This window comes from Protopterus annectens, chromosome 17.part0 (genome assembly GCF_019279795.1).
Source record: "Protopterus annectens isolate FY-2018-M chromosome 17.part0, PAN1.0, whole genome shotgun sequence".
In the NCBI taxonomy this organism is placed as follows: domain Eukaryota; kingdom Metazoa; phylum Chordata; order Ceratodontiformes; family Protopteridae; genus Protopterus; species Protopterus annectens.
The window spans coordinates 22,031,209-22,046,390 of record NC_056751.1 but is presented as its reverse complement, the minus strand read 5'-3'; the positions used below and the strand labels follow the sequence as shown (position 1 = coordinate 22,046,390).

Below are 15,182 nucleotides of genomic sequence, written 5' to 3'. Positions count from 1 at the left end.
TCCATCAGTTCCTGACTGGACATGGCCTTGTACGTCAGGCAGAGATCACCTCTGAGCAGGCGGTATGCTACTGAATAGAGCTGGAGTTTTAGTCTGGCAGAATAAGACATATGTTGGAGACCTTTGATCCTCTTGGTGAGGTACTTTTGTGGTCTTTCCAGCTGTTGCAAATGCCGGGTGAGGTACATACCAAATGGGGCATTGTACTCCGTCATGGGTCTGATGAGGGAGGAGTATAGGGGTACAATGACATCCTTGGATCTGGATGTGAATCCCTTCATGATAAGGTGTGCAAGGTAGAATGTTTTTCTAACCACTTTGGCAACGTGGGTGTCAAATGAGATGTCGCTGTCGACTTGGGTCCCTAGGTCGGCCACAACCCTCCCATGTTTGCTTTAACATCTGAGAAATAAATGCCGAACAAGTGGGGTCCCAGGACAGATCCCTGTGGGACACAACTTGTGACTGGCTTTGAGTCTGACATTGCTCCAGCGATTTTAACTTTATGGGTTCTGTCCTTTAGCCAGTTTGCAACCCATCTAGTGACATAAGGGTTTACATTTAAGCTGTTGAGCTTATCTATGATGCCTGAGTGGGGTATTGTGTCGAAGGCCTTAGCCAAGTCCAGGTAGACTGTATGGACTGCTTTGCCCTCATCAATGGCTCTAGTGACTGTTTCGAAAAAGTCAACCAGGTTCAAAAGGCAGGATCTGCCCTTTACAAAGCCAAACTGGATGGGGTCAAGTGTCTGTAGGTCCCCAATGTCTGTTTATGAGTTCCATAATGATTATTTCCATAGCTTTGCAGACCAGGCTGGTTAAGCTTATGGGGCGGTAGTTCCCAGGGTCTGTAGAGGTACCCCTTTTGTAGAGTGGGACCACTGTTGCTGTACACCAGTGTTCAGGTACATATCCTGTAGTAAGGCTAAGGTTAAATAGCATTTTTATGTGCGGGTTTAGCTCCTCTTGGAGTTCACGTAGCGTGCAACCTGGGATACCATCAGGTCCCATTGATGCTGTGTTTTTTTAGCTTTGCTGAGGGCGGCTCTCACCTGGACATCTGAGATGACAGGGAGATTACATTCATCTGGGATAAGTATTTCTTCTTTTGGGGGTGAGGGAGGAGAGAAATTTGCACTGAACCTGTCAGCCAGAATGTTGGCAATATCTGTGGGTTCAGTGTATTTTTTGTTGTGAACTAACTCTGAGCATATCTGAGGGTTTCCGCCCAGGTTTCTAACATAGCTGAAGAAGGCTTTGTGGTTATCTTTAGTGTCCTTAGCGATTTTTCTCTCAAAGTTGGCCTTGGATGTTTTTATGAGAGAACGTAGTTTTCTGCTAGTGTTGATCAGAGATGTCTTCCCTTTATGGGATTTTGCTCTGTCGTGCAGTAGCTTCCTTCTTTTGTTATAGAATTTGTTTATGGCTGAGGTCCACCAGACAGGGCGTTTGCCTTTGGTGGAGAGGGACTTGGATTTATTTGGGATTGCATGATCCATGCATTCTTGGAGATGTCCATAGAAAGCATTTGTGAAGGATTCAGCATTGTGGGATGTGGTATCCAGTGGCCCAGTGGGCTTAAAGGATACCATCTCAGTCTTAAGAAGAGTGAAGTCTGCTTTTGAGAAGTTTTTCACTGTGGTCTTTTGTGCTGGGGGTGGAGGTGGGATATGTATATCCAGGGTGATTAGTTTGTGGTCAGATCTCACTAGTGAGGGGTATACCTCCGGTGTGGTGCATTTTGTCCCCATGTTTGTGATGATCAGGTCTAGTGTATTATCTCCCCTAGTGGGAGAGGTGACTAGTTGTTCCAGTGCATTTGAATTTATGAATTCCAGGAACCTTTGGGCTAGGGTGTTAGGGCTAGAATAATGTACCCAATCTAGGTTAGGGTAGTTGAAGTCTCCCAGTATGATGGTATTTTGTGATGCATTCATATCCTCAATGTCTTCAGGAAGGCTGAGTGGGTTTCCTGAGATTGGGAGGGTGGTCTGTAACATGCTACCAGTTGTATAGCAGTTTTGCCTATGGTTAGTTGCACCTGTATGGTCTCCGATGCTTCATGTGCTGCTACTAACCTGGAGGTGTGGGTGTCCTTGATGAATATGGACACTCCCCCTCCCTTTGTGGTTTGGCCCGGGTTTTGGGGCCGAAAAGCATGATACGAGGTATAGCCTGGTAGCGCTGGGGTGCTCTCAGGAGCCTTGACCCAGGTTTCAATTACTGCACAGACGTTGATGTTCTCCATACTGAGGAGTGCATCGAGTGCCTGCATCTTGAGATTTAGACTTCTGGCGTTGAGCAGCATTACCCTTAGTTTTTTTCCATTTTTGTTATCTAAGGAGGTGGGTTTGTCTTTTGAGCCTTGCCTAAAAAAGGCACTATAGGGGTGGCAAGAGCCTTGGCCAATATCCGGAAGTCCAGTGGTGACAGGTGCAAGCCGTCCCTTGCGAAGCAGCGTGGCTTGTCCAACATGTCATCCCAGGCAGACAGAAGTCCGTGAGGGATATCATCAGAATTAATGACAGACTCACGGCAATTGGACTCCAGTGTAATGATAGGACAGTATTCATAATCTCAGCCTATGCCCCACAGCAGGGTTGTGATAGTGAGGAAAAGAGTGCATTCAGACAGCAGTTGCAGGACCTACTAGATAAAGCAGGACAACATGAATTGGTGTTGATAATTGGTGACTTAAATGCACGTATCGGGACAGACGGAGCAGGATATGAGGACTGCCTGGGTCCACATGGGTAGAGCAATAGGAATAAAGAAAGGCGAAGCCATTCTAGACTTCTGTCTGGCAAATGGCTTGATAGTAGCCAACACATGGTTCAGAAAGAGAGACAGTCACAAGATCCCATACAAGAGTAGCCAACATGCAACTCAGGTAGACTTCCTCCTAGTAAGGAAAAGGCACTGGGGTAGAATCCATGATTCCAAAGCCATCCCCAGTGAAACGGTCGATTCACAGCATAAACCAGTAGTTGCCACAATCGGCTGTAAGCAGTGGTCAGAGAAGGCTCTAAGGTCAACAGAGACCAGGCTGAAGACCTGGAAGTTGACTGGAGAGAAAGTACAGCAGTTCAAGGAATTACTCAGGGCTCTAGCACCCAAAGAAGAGGAGGAAATAGGTGGAGTGACAGCGCCTAAAAACAGCATGTGTTAGGACTACAGAAAAGATATGTGGCCGAGCCAGGTATGGAAATAAGGTACATAAGGAAAGCTGGTGGTGGAATGCAGAAGTGCAGGAAGTAATCAAAAGAAAGGAGTGCAGGAAAAAGTTGGAGATTGAAAAGACTGACCAAGCTAAGAAGGACTTCTGGTTGGCTAACAAAGAAACTAAGAAAGAAGTTGCAATAGCAAAGAACAGGGCATCAAAGGCACTCTATCAGCTTCTGGAAAGTGACTCAATAAGGGGCACAAAGAAACTGTACCAGGTTGCAAGGCAAAGACAGAAAGATAAAGAAGATAGTCAGACACCCTTCATAAGGGATTCCAGCAACAACCTGCTTACCAGCCCACAGGACATCAAAGGCAGATGGAAGGAGTATTTCCAGCAGCTTCTGAATGAAGAAAACCCCACAGAAGTGGTACTGCCCCAGAAACGGCCTACAATGAGAGTAGAAGAGGAGCCCAGCTTAGAAGAAGTAAGAGCAGCACTAAGGAAAATGAAGTCAGGGAAAGCAGCAGGCTCAGATGAGGTCACAGCAGATATGATAAAGATGCTGGGTGAGCTAGGGGAGAAATGGCTCCTGAGGGTACTAATTGCTGTGTGGAGAGAGAGGCATATCCCAGATGACTGGAGAATAAGCATACTCGTGCCAGTGTACAAGAACAAAGGGGACATCCACAACTGTGGACAGTACAGAGGCATCAAACTCCTACCACTAGAGAGGGTGATTGATAAACGGATATGCAGAATAGTAGAATGTAAGATGGGAGATGAACAGTTCGGATTCAGATCAGGATGCAGCACAATTGACCCGATGTTTGCATTGAGACAGATACTCGAGAAGAAACTAGAGAAGAGGAGAGTGTCAAACTGGGCTTTCCTAGACTTGGAGAAAGCATATGATGAGGTCCCAAGAAAGCTGATCTGGGCAGTACTGCAGTGATTTGAAGTCCCAGAAACATTGGTAGAATTAGTACAGGCTATGTACACGGACCCAGTGACTCAAGTACAAACAGTGTTTGGCCTCACTGAGGGGTTCCCAGTGGGAGTGGGTGTACACCAGGGTTCAGCTCTGAGCCCACTGCTGTTCATACTGGTAATGGACTACATCAGCAAACAGGTTGGAGGGGTCAGAGCAACAAAGCTGCTGTATGCAGACGATGTGGCAGTACAGGCAGACTGATCTAGAACTTCAGCAAAGGATAGGAGAATGGAATGCAAATCTGAAGGCACATGGGATGAAACTAAGCACAGATAAGACGGTGGTAATAGCAGCAGACTGGGGAAATTAGAAGAAGCGGAGAATAGAGATAGATGGGAAGATAGTGGAACAGTTAAACAGCTTCAAGTATCTGGGAGGGGTGGTTGAGGAGAAGGGTAGTCTGAATGAAGAGGTCAAAGCTAGAATCAGAGGGGCTGCAGCCAACTGGCATAGGGTATCAGGTGTAGTCTATGACAGAAGAATGCCAAAGAAGCTGAAAAGTAAGGTGTACAAGACAGTGGTGCGACCAGTACTACTGTATGGTACAGAAACCTGGGCAGTAAAGGCAGAACAGTTGAAGCTAGAGGTGATGGAAATGAAGTGCCTGAGAAAGGTGATAGGATGCACACTGCGGGACAGGCGAAGAAATGAGGACATAAGAGCAGAAGCCAAAGTAGCTCCAATTGCAGAAAAGATCAAAGAGAACAGATTACGATGGTATGGGAACATGTGTAGAAAAGCAGAAGACAATCTGGTGAGGGAGATTTGGGACAGACAGGAAGAAGGTAAGAGGAAGCGAGGGCGTCCAGCAAAGAGGTGGATGGATTGTGTGAAAGAAGATCTGCGACAGTCAGGCATGAGTGTTGAAGGCAGGAGAGTGGCACTGAACCGAGAGAGTTGGCGACAGTTAATACGATACCCCGACCCCATGTAAATGGGGAAAAAAGGGGGATGATTGCTTTCATCAATCTTGTACTTGTTTTTAATCTGTTTTGGAATTTGTAAAATATATGAAATGTCTCTTATTGCCAGACTGTTGCTCTGCCCAGCTTTGCATACGTTCACAAATCTGCACTTTAGCAGTAATCAACGACTGGGTGTGGGTAACGCAGGATTTACCTACAGTTGGTATAGTTTGATCACGAGGATGAAGCCTGAGTGATTAAATGAAACCAGCCATGTGTAAATCCTGTGTCACACAAACGGGAGTAGATTATTGCTATTATACAATTACATTGTTTAAGGTGCAAAAAAAAAAAAAGCTTTTGTGAAATGTGCTTGTTTAATTGAACTGGGGCTCTTCTTCTGACTCCTGGTTAGTCTGGGTCATGTAGGATGTGTACTCCACATGTGCCAAGTCTGTAAGCATCTACACAATACATTGAAGTTTATGCACATTTTTAATGTATTGAGAAATCCCTACTGGCACTGTGGGTGTGGAGGCTGCATCTTCTCTTTTTCATGTTGCTGTGAGTCTGCGCTTTTTTTATAGCACCAAGATTTTTTTTTTTTTTGGATGATGGAAAAATTCTATTGGTCTGCTCTAGAGATCAGTTTACTGTAGTAGCACGCAAATTAATTTTTTTTTAACAATTAGAGTCTTCACTTAGCAGTGTGGAGGGTGAGTTTCGAGTAGAATTCCTCCTGTTGAAATCACTCTTTACAATGCTGGCTGGACTGACAAATTATCATGTATGCACTGGCTGTTTTTGTACATGTAATTTATTTCTAATTTAATGCAATGTTGGCTAAAAATGTGTGGGGGGGTTTCAAGTTGGCTTTTGTGCGTTTGTGTGTGTTTCTGTTTGTGTGTGCACTCGCTCGGTCATGCTTGTGGTGGTGGGGTACACCTTTCAACTTTATCTTGTGTTTTTGCAGGATGTTCTTGACTTTAATGTTTTGCTTAGTTGGTAAACTCTCTAGTTCTTTTAGTAGTGGAGCATATTCTAATAGAAAGTGTGGTAGCTGCAGAAGACTGGACGACTTGTTTCTGTTACAAAATTGCAATGGGTGTACTGTGGGGTTGTCCAATCAATGTGCAGTATTTTGAATAATTAAGTGTTGTATTTTAAGATGAAAATTATACAATAAATTTAGGAACTGCACCTTTGCTTTGAGATAGAAATCCTCACCATAGCCAGAGCAGTGGAAAGTTACAAGTTTTTAAGTGTTGAATCAGTGGCAGTGATATAGGAAAACACCTGCCCCCAATATATGTGTCACTGTACACTAGAGTTTGTGTGAGGGTTTTAAGGCACTAACACTTGCAGAAAGTTTTTATATCCTTTTTCTCTATTATGTTGCTTTCACATTGTTCACTAGAAATTTTGTATTTGTATTTAACAAGTTTGAATCTAGTGCAGTGGATCAGTTAAATCACATGAACATTAGTTTCATATATTGGCCATACTTTTTAGCAGTCCTCATAAACCAAATTGATCTTTCATGAATAAAAAAATCTGACATTTTCCCTTTTTGGTCACTTCTTAGGAAGGATTTCTTCTTGGTGAAATTAAGGCTGAAGCAAAGAACAGTATTACGGATTCACAGATGGATGATGTTGAATTCACTTACATAATAGGTAACATTTTCCATGCCTGTGCACAATAATGCAATGTTTCTTTGAGGAAGCTGACTTGCATGTTTAGAAGTGCCTGGATTTTTTTTTTTTGAGTTAATGTTAAAGGTAAGGTGAAGAATGAATTCTTAAGCAAACTGTCTTAAGAAGTTACATCTCTTTTTTGCAGGTAAGATTCCTATAGTGGTGCATATTTTTGACATTTGGGATTCTGACGGGTCAGTTATCTACTCATTTTCCTGCAGTTGAACATCTTTGTGAAGGAGCCAGGGCTTGTCTTGCACAGTTACAAAGCCCTCTTTCATTATGTAAAAATATTGTCAAGTTCTCTTCAGTTCTTCTTTGCCTGACTACATTTTCTCTATGAGAAGACTTTCAGTTCTGGTCAGTTTTCTGTCAGCTAATATTAGCAAACTTCTTTTTTAGCTGAGAGAAATAGAAACGTTACTTCTGTGCTCATGGTTAACCTTGCATCAAAGGGGTAATATTCTGTTTTATTTATTTATTTATTTATTTATTTATTTTGTGGGGGGAATAAATACAATATATTAGAGTTGTGAACATAAGACAATTAACAGAATTGTAAAAATAAAAAGGTGAGCTTTGAGGTCATTTTACTATAGCACAAGCTTTACTTACATGAAAAGATAAGTTGATGTGTAAAATTAAGCATTAGAAGCATAAATAGTCTGATACTTCTACAGTATGAGTGATAGAAAACTAACAAGTCAAATAAATGACAGAAAAGAGAGTGACAGATAAAATAAAATGGTCCCTCTGTTTTAGGTCTACATATTGAGCACTTCAGAGAATAGTCGGTGAAGCCTTTCAAACCAATTAAGTATTCACCATCCTCTCCACAGAGGAAAGGCAAATCTTAGTCCTCATCACTAGTGCAGATCCACACCATGGGGATTCATAGAAGCAGTTCTCTAAACATAAGTAATCCATTTTTTTGTTTACGTTGACTTGGTTTAAGATTTATTAATAGTGTTTGAATTACAGACCTTTATAATAAGCTATACCTTTAGCCAACTGGTAACTCTGGAACTAGGAGTCTTGAATGATTGAGTGAAGTCGTAGTTTGAAATCTGTATATTTCCAACAAAGGTTGAGTCCATTATGGAATAGACTTCTGCTGTGAGGAATGGGCTGATTAAACATTTAAGGCTGAGTTGGACAGCTTTATAAGTGTAGATCTATAGGCTGTGTGGTTCTTCTGGAAGCAAGTTTCTAGGTGATCCAATCTTGTCTTTTTTTTTTTTTGTCTGATTCAGTCAGATTACCACCTTGGCTGCTTGTACCTGAGAGCTCCATCACTTTTCTAAAATATTTTTCCTATTATTCTGGTAGACAGGGACAGACTGATCCTTTAGGCTTCGAGACTACTCAGTTTTTGAGTCCCACATCTGATTCCGATTTATCACCTTCAGGAATCCCAAGGTACATTCCCTGGAAAGAGGACTTGTAAGAGGAAGCAAATTGACCGAAGACAGTGACTTAGATGAGGGAATGAGCGAGAAGGTTCCCCAAGGTCCCTCCTCAAGATATCTCCTTTGGAAACCTCTTCAAGTTGATCAATCAGAGGACGGGGGGTGATGCACTGTAAATCCTTCTTTTGAATAGTCACAGCCCTTCAGCAATCCTGGGTGGCCTCTTTAGTTGACTTCATTACTCAGAAAGCCTGGAAGGAGCCTGGTATGGCAGAGTCCATCCCAAAGGAACCAAACATAATTCTAGTTGTCCCCAAAGAAATAAATATATTGGGCTATGGATCCCCCCATAGATGCCATGGTGGTAGCAGCAGCCACAAAAAAGGAACTGAAGAGAATTCCTCTGTCCATCCCCTTAACAGAGAATCAAGGGGATTAGACAGATTGGGGAAATGGATTTATGCTTCAGCCACTTTTCCTCTTTGCATGTAGAACTACATGACTCGCCTGATACATTTCCAGAGAGATTTGATTAAGGAACACTGAAATTCCCAGGTGGATATCTTAAAACTGTTGGATGTACAAAAAATGTTGATACCCATTTGTCTTCCTTACAGTCCTCTAAAAATGTTGCCATGAGACTACTATCCAGTGCAGCAGATGGTGCAGCCTGAGCAGCCGACACAGGTATTACTATGTAGTGTTGCAGCTGTGTGACTTTGCAGAAAGCTTTGATGTCCTTCTTCATAAATGCCCTCTATGATGGCGCCACTTAATTTGGACCAGAAGTCAAGGATACACTTAACAGGAGTGAGTAGGAAGGTAAGACCTTGTCTGCTGTTGGAATCCCATTTTTCAGCCCCTCGGAGATCCTTCTCCAGGAAACAGAGGAGGAAGAAAAATGTGGTTAAAATATCTCAAGGTTTTCACCATGAGACTCCTGGAGACAGACCTCCCAGAGGCAGAGGAGGAGGCAACTCTACGGGATGTTGCCCATGGGACAGTGGCGTCTGCAAAACAAAGGTTTCCGTGGGCCATTAACTGAGAAACCTTATTAGCAACCCTAAACACTTGTTAAGTTGCTGCAATCTGGAGGCAGTCTGTGGACACTTATCCTTGCACCTTCTAGCCTGGCAAAATATAACATCCAGTTCCTGGGTGCTAAGGATCATTACCAGATGTTATACAATACCCTTTCAGATATCCCAAAGAAAAAAATAAAAGATTCACAGTACTGCACCTAGAATCTGCAGCAATGGAGCTGTCAAAGTTGCTGGATGGAAGAGCCCTCCAACCAGTCCCCAAAGACTAACCACAATCTAGAGTCTGTTAAAGGTTCTTTTTAGTTATACAAAGGGTAGTGGCCTAAGACCAGTTTTTTATCTTTGTAATCTGAATCGATTTCTAAAGTGGACAAAATTCAGGATGGTCACAATACAGTCCATTCTACCTCTGCTGTGGAAGAACATTTGGATGTGCTCCATCAATCTTCAGGATGCCTACTTGATGTATCAAGATCCAGCAACAGTCCAGGAAGTTCCTCCATTTCTGCTGGGAGCCAGTCATTGTCAGTTCAGAGTGCTGCTTTTTGGTCTCACTAGAGCCCCCCCCCCCGATGTTAACCAAGATAATGGCAGCTATGACTGCCTATCTCTGGTTACAAGGGATATAAGTATTCCCAGAAGCCAGTTGTCTAGATATAACTGTTATCTCCAGGGATCTACTTCTTACACCAGTCATTCCTTCTACAGCTGACAACTCACCTGGGCATCTTTATTAGCACCAACAAAGACACGCTAACTCCTCAATCTGTAGAATTCTTAGCTTGTCACGTAGACGCTGTACATCAGGTAGCAAAACATCCCCCAGCACGAGTCAAGTTAATCAGATCCTTAGCTCTTCATTTAGTAAATTATCCCAGACCCCAAGCTCGACTGGTATTATGCCTCTCTGGTTTAATGGCTTCCTCTGTATAGTGATGTAACGCCAGATAGCAAGTGAGTGCTGTGTGTGTATATATATATATATATATATATATATATATATATATATATATATCTATCTATCTATCTATCTATCTATATATATATATATATATATATATATATATATATATATATATATATGTGTGTGTGTGTGTGTATGTATATGTATATATATGCATATATGTGTGTGTGTGTGTGTATGTATATGTATATGTATATATATATATATATATATATATATATATATATATATATCTATATATATATATGCATATATATATGTATATATATATATATATATATATATATATATATATATATATATATATATGCATATATGTATATATATTATATGCATATATATAGCTAGTTCAAAATGATGTGAAGATTACTGATCCTACAGAAAAATTTTTGGGGAAAAACCCCCTTCCTGGGTTTTTAAAAAAATTCGGGCCCAAACTTCCCCCCCTCCTCCCAAAAAGGAAAAAACCATCCAAAACCCTTGGGCCCCCCTTTCTCCAGCCCAATGGGGAATTCCCCCAAAGCAAAAACACCCATCCATGGGCCTGAATGGGGGCCCCCCCGGCGGTCCCTCCACCCCCCTAAATTAGGAATTAAACCCACCAAACCCTAGGAAAAAGGGGTTTAAAAATAAAGCAAAAATTTGAACGGCCAACCCAGGGGTGGCGACTCCCAAATTTGGGGTTTATTTTTCACAAAACCCGGGGGGCCCCCAAACCGACCCTTGGAAATTAACCCCCATTACTTAAAAAACCTTATCGCAAAGTTGGAAATCATAAAAGGGGGGCCTAAAAAAATAAAGCCCCAAGGGAATTTGGGGCGCCTTTGGACCCCAAACCCAAAATTTTGGTTTTGCCCCAAAGGGGCCAGCCCGGGGCCCAAATTTTTTTTTGGGCTTTTTTCCCAAAAAAACCCCAAAGGCCAAAAATTTGAATGAGGAAAGGCCCCAAGTCCATCGCCTACCTTTCAAAAGGGCTAAGGGCCCGGAAAACTTCCCCACGGTAAAAAAATTGAAAAATCTTTAAAACCCTTAAAAAAAAACCCTACTCCCCAAAGGGGGGTTTGGAAAACCCTGGGGACAGAAAAGGGGTTTCAGGGCCTGGGGCCCATTGTAGATTTTCAAACCCTGTACAAAGTGGTTAAGGGCCTTCCGGGGGCCCACCTTTTTGGGATTCTTTTCAAAAAACAAGGGGGTTTATGGCTCCCTTTCCAATACTCAAACCCTGAGAAAAACCCCTTTCTGACCCCCGAACCTTCAGAAGGGGGGTTTCCTCCCCAAAAGGAAAAAGGGGTCCAAAAAGCCAGGGCCCCCCTAAAGAAATGCCAAAATGCATTATAAATCCTTTGGGGAAAACAAGGTTAAAACCCTTTAGGTTTTTCCCCCAAAAATCAATCCACGACCCAAAAGGGGAAGTTAAACCCGGGGGACCCGGTTTAATAGGGGTCGGGGTAATTCACACCCAAAGCTTAGTTGGAAAAAACCCTACTTTGGGGGCCCACCTTTCCTTGAAGGGGAAAAATTTTTACCAATAAGGGGGGTCATATCCCCTTCCCTCATTCACTCTCAAGACCAAAAATTGGGTAAATTCCCCTTTCGGGGGGTTCTAACCCAAAAACGGGGGCGGGCAAACCCCTGGGAAAAGGCCAAAAATTCCTTTAAACCAAAAAATAAAGGGTTTAAAAAATTTTTATGGGGAAATTAAAAATTAAATTTATTATTAAATTTGCTAAATTATTTCCCTAAATAAAATTAAAAATTTGATAATATTTATAAAAATTAATCCAAATCAACCACAAAATTAAACCAAAAATTAAAAAAAGGGAAATGCGGGGGGGTAATTAAAAAAACCCAAAAAATTTATTTTAAACAAAATCATGTAAAACAAAAAATTTTTGGTTTTTTTAAGAGAAATTTAAATAAAAATTGGGAACAAGATTAAAAATTTAAAACCTAAATTTTTACTTTAAAAGGGGAAACAAAAAAAAAAGGGTAAAAAAAATTTCCCCAAATAAGGGGGGCAACCCCCAAAAGGGTAGGTTGTAAATTTTCCCCAATATTTTATTTTTAATTTTTAATAAAATATATATATTTTTATATATATATATATTATATATATATATTTTATGTGTGTAATATATATATATATATATATATATTTTTAATATATATATATGAGGGTTTATATATATATATATATATATATATATATATATATATATATATATATTATTGTTAAAAAATTTTAAAATAAAAACAATTTGTAAAATATATATATATTAATTTTTGAAATTTTTATATATTATATAAAATTATATAATATATATGTTTTTTAATATATAAATAGAATATAAAATTTATTTTTTAATATTAAAAATTATTAATAAAAATTAAAATAATATATAAATAAAATAGAATATAATAATATTATAAATATATATAATATAAAATTAATAAAATATTATATATAATATAATAAATATATATATATTTTAAAATTTTAATATATAATATATTAGGGTTTATATATATATATATATATATATATTATTTATTATACATATTTCTTATATATATATTATATATATAAATAATAATAAAAATAATATATTATTATATATAATATAATATATATATATATATAATATATTATTGTATATAATATAAAAAATATATAATGTAAATAATATATAAATATATTTTATATATAATATATATAAAAAATATAAAAATATGTATTTAATATAAAATTTTAAAATGTTATATATATATATATAAAAAATAATATTAATATAAAAAAATATAAAATAAAATAATATTTTTAATATAAATGTAAAAAAAAAAATTTTTAAATTAAAAAGGGGGGAAAAAATTTTTTTTTTTTTAAAAAATTTTAATAAAAAAAAAAATTGAAAAAAATTTTAATTTATATTAATAAAATTTATGTGGGGAATTAAATATAATATTATATTATAAAAAAATGTGTAAAAATTTTAAAATTTTTTATATATATTTTATATATATATGTGTATAATATATATAAATATTTTGTATATTTTAATATATAATAATAAAATTTTTTAATATATATATATAATATATATATTATGTAATAAATATATATATAATAAAAATATTGTGTAATATAAAATTTTAATATGTTAAAATTTTTTTATGAAAAATAATATATATTTAATTAAAAATAATATGTGTATTTTATGTATTGTATAATATAATATTTTGTTTTTTAAAATTATATAATATAAAAAAGGGGGTTTTGTATAAAAATTTTTTAATATATATTATTATATAATTTTATAATATATTATTTTTGGTTGTATAATATATATATATAATATATATAATAAAAATATATATATGTATATTTTATGTGTATATAATATATATATATATATATATTATATATTTTTTATATATATATAATAATATATATAAAAAACAAAAATAATATATAATATATATAAAATTATATAATTATAAAAAATAATAAATATATAAATATAAATATATAAATGTTTTAAAAAAATAATTTTATATATGATAATAAATATTATTATATATATAAATATAATATATATATTATATATAATAATATATTATATTAATTATTTATTATTATTTTATTAAAAAAATATATAAAAAATAAATTTTATATTTTATTATGTTGTATATATTATATATATAAATAATAATAATGATAATATTTTTTAAAAATTTTTAATTTTTAAAATAAATATTATATAAAAAAAATATGTGTAAAAAAAAAAAAAAAAAAAATTTTATATATTTTAATATATAATATATAATATTATTATATTTGGTTTTAATATATTATATGTTTTTAATATAATAATAAAAATAAAAAAAAAAATAGGGAAAAAAAAATTATTATAATATATATTTTAAAAATTATTTTTTATAAAAATTTTATAAAATATATTTTTTTTTTAAAATAAAATTAAAATAGGGTTGTATATAATATAAAAATATTATATATTATTTTTTGTAAAAATAAAAAATATAAAATATTTTTAATAAAAATATTAATATGATTTTTGTGTTATTTTTTATTATTTTTAAATAAAAATATTTTGTGTTTTATATTATATATATATTAAAAATAATATTTTTATATAATATGTGTGTTTTGTTGTTTTTAAAATATATAAAATATGTAAAAAATATGTGTGTGTTGTGAATATGTATGTTTATTATATAAAATATAAAATTATGTGTGTTATTATATAAATATATAATTTTATATATATATATATATATATATTAATTTTGATAAATATAATTGTGTTATATATATATAAACATATAAAATATTATTAAAAAAAAATGAAAAAAAAAAAAAAAAATAAAAAAATAAAAATAAATATAAAAATATATATATATATTTTATATAATAAATATAATATAATATAGGTTATATATTATAAATATATTATTATTATAAATATATATATATATTTTATATAATAATATATATTATTTTAAAATTTTAATAATATATATATATATATAATGTGTGTTATATATATATAAATATAATTTTACTTTTGTGTAATATAAAATTTTTATAATATAATAATAATAATATTATGAAAAATTTTATTAAATATATTATAAATATATTTTAAATATAATAAATATTTTATAAATATAATATTTTTGTGTGTTATATATATATATATATAAATTTTAAATTTTAATAGGTTGTTTTTTTTTTTTTTGAATTTTAATATATATAAATAATAAAAATATATATATTTTATAATTTTAAAATATATATTATATATATATAATATGTTTATATATATATATTATAAAAAATAAAATATATTTTATATAATATATTTAATATAATTTTTTATAAATATATAATATATATTGTGATATAATATATATATATATTATATAATTTTTTATAATATGTTGTATAAAATAATATTTATATATAATATATATAAAATTTTATATATAT

The 15,182-nt window shown here is 34.6% G+C and overlaps 1 protein-coding gene across 2 annotated transcripts in view; it reads left to right on the top strand.

Annotated features, from left to right (window-relative positions):
• The window catches only part of ABRAXAS1 (abraxas 1, BRCA1 A complex subunit), an 804,658-nt gene that overhangs the window by 67,801 nt on the left and 721,675 nt on the right, over nt 1-15,182 (top strand). For both annotated transcript variants that reach the window (XM_044059464.1, XM_044059465.1), the window contains exon 2: nt 6,647-6,737. In XM_044059464.1, coding sequence (XP_043915399.1) covers nt 6,647-6,737 — 91 coding nt within the window. The remainder of the gene's footprint in view (nt 1-6,646; nt 6,738-15,182) is intronic.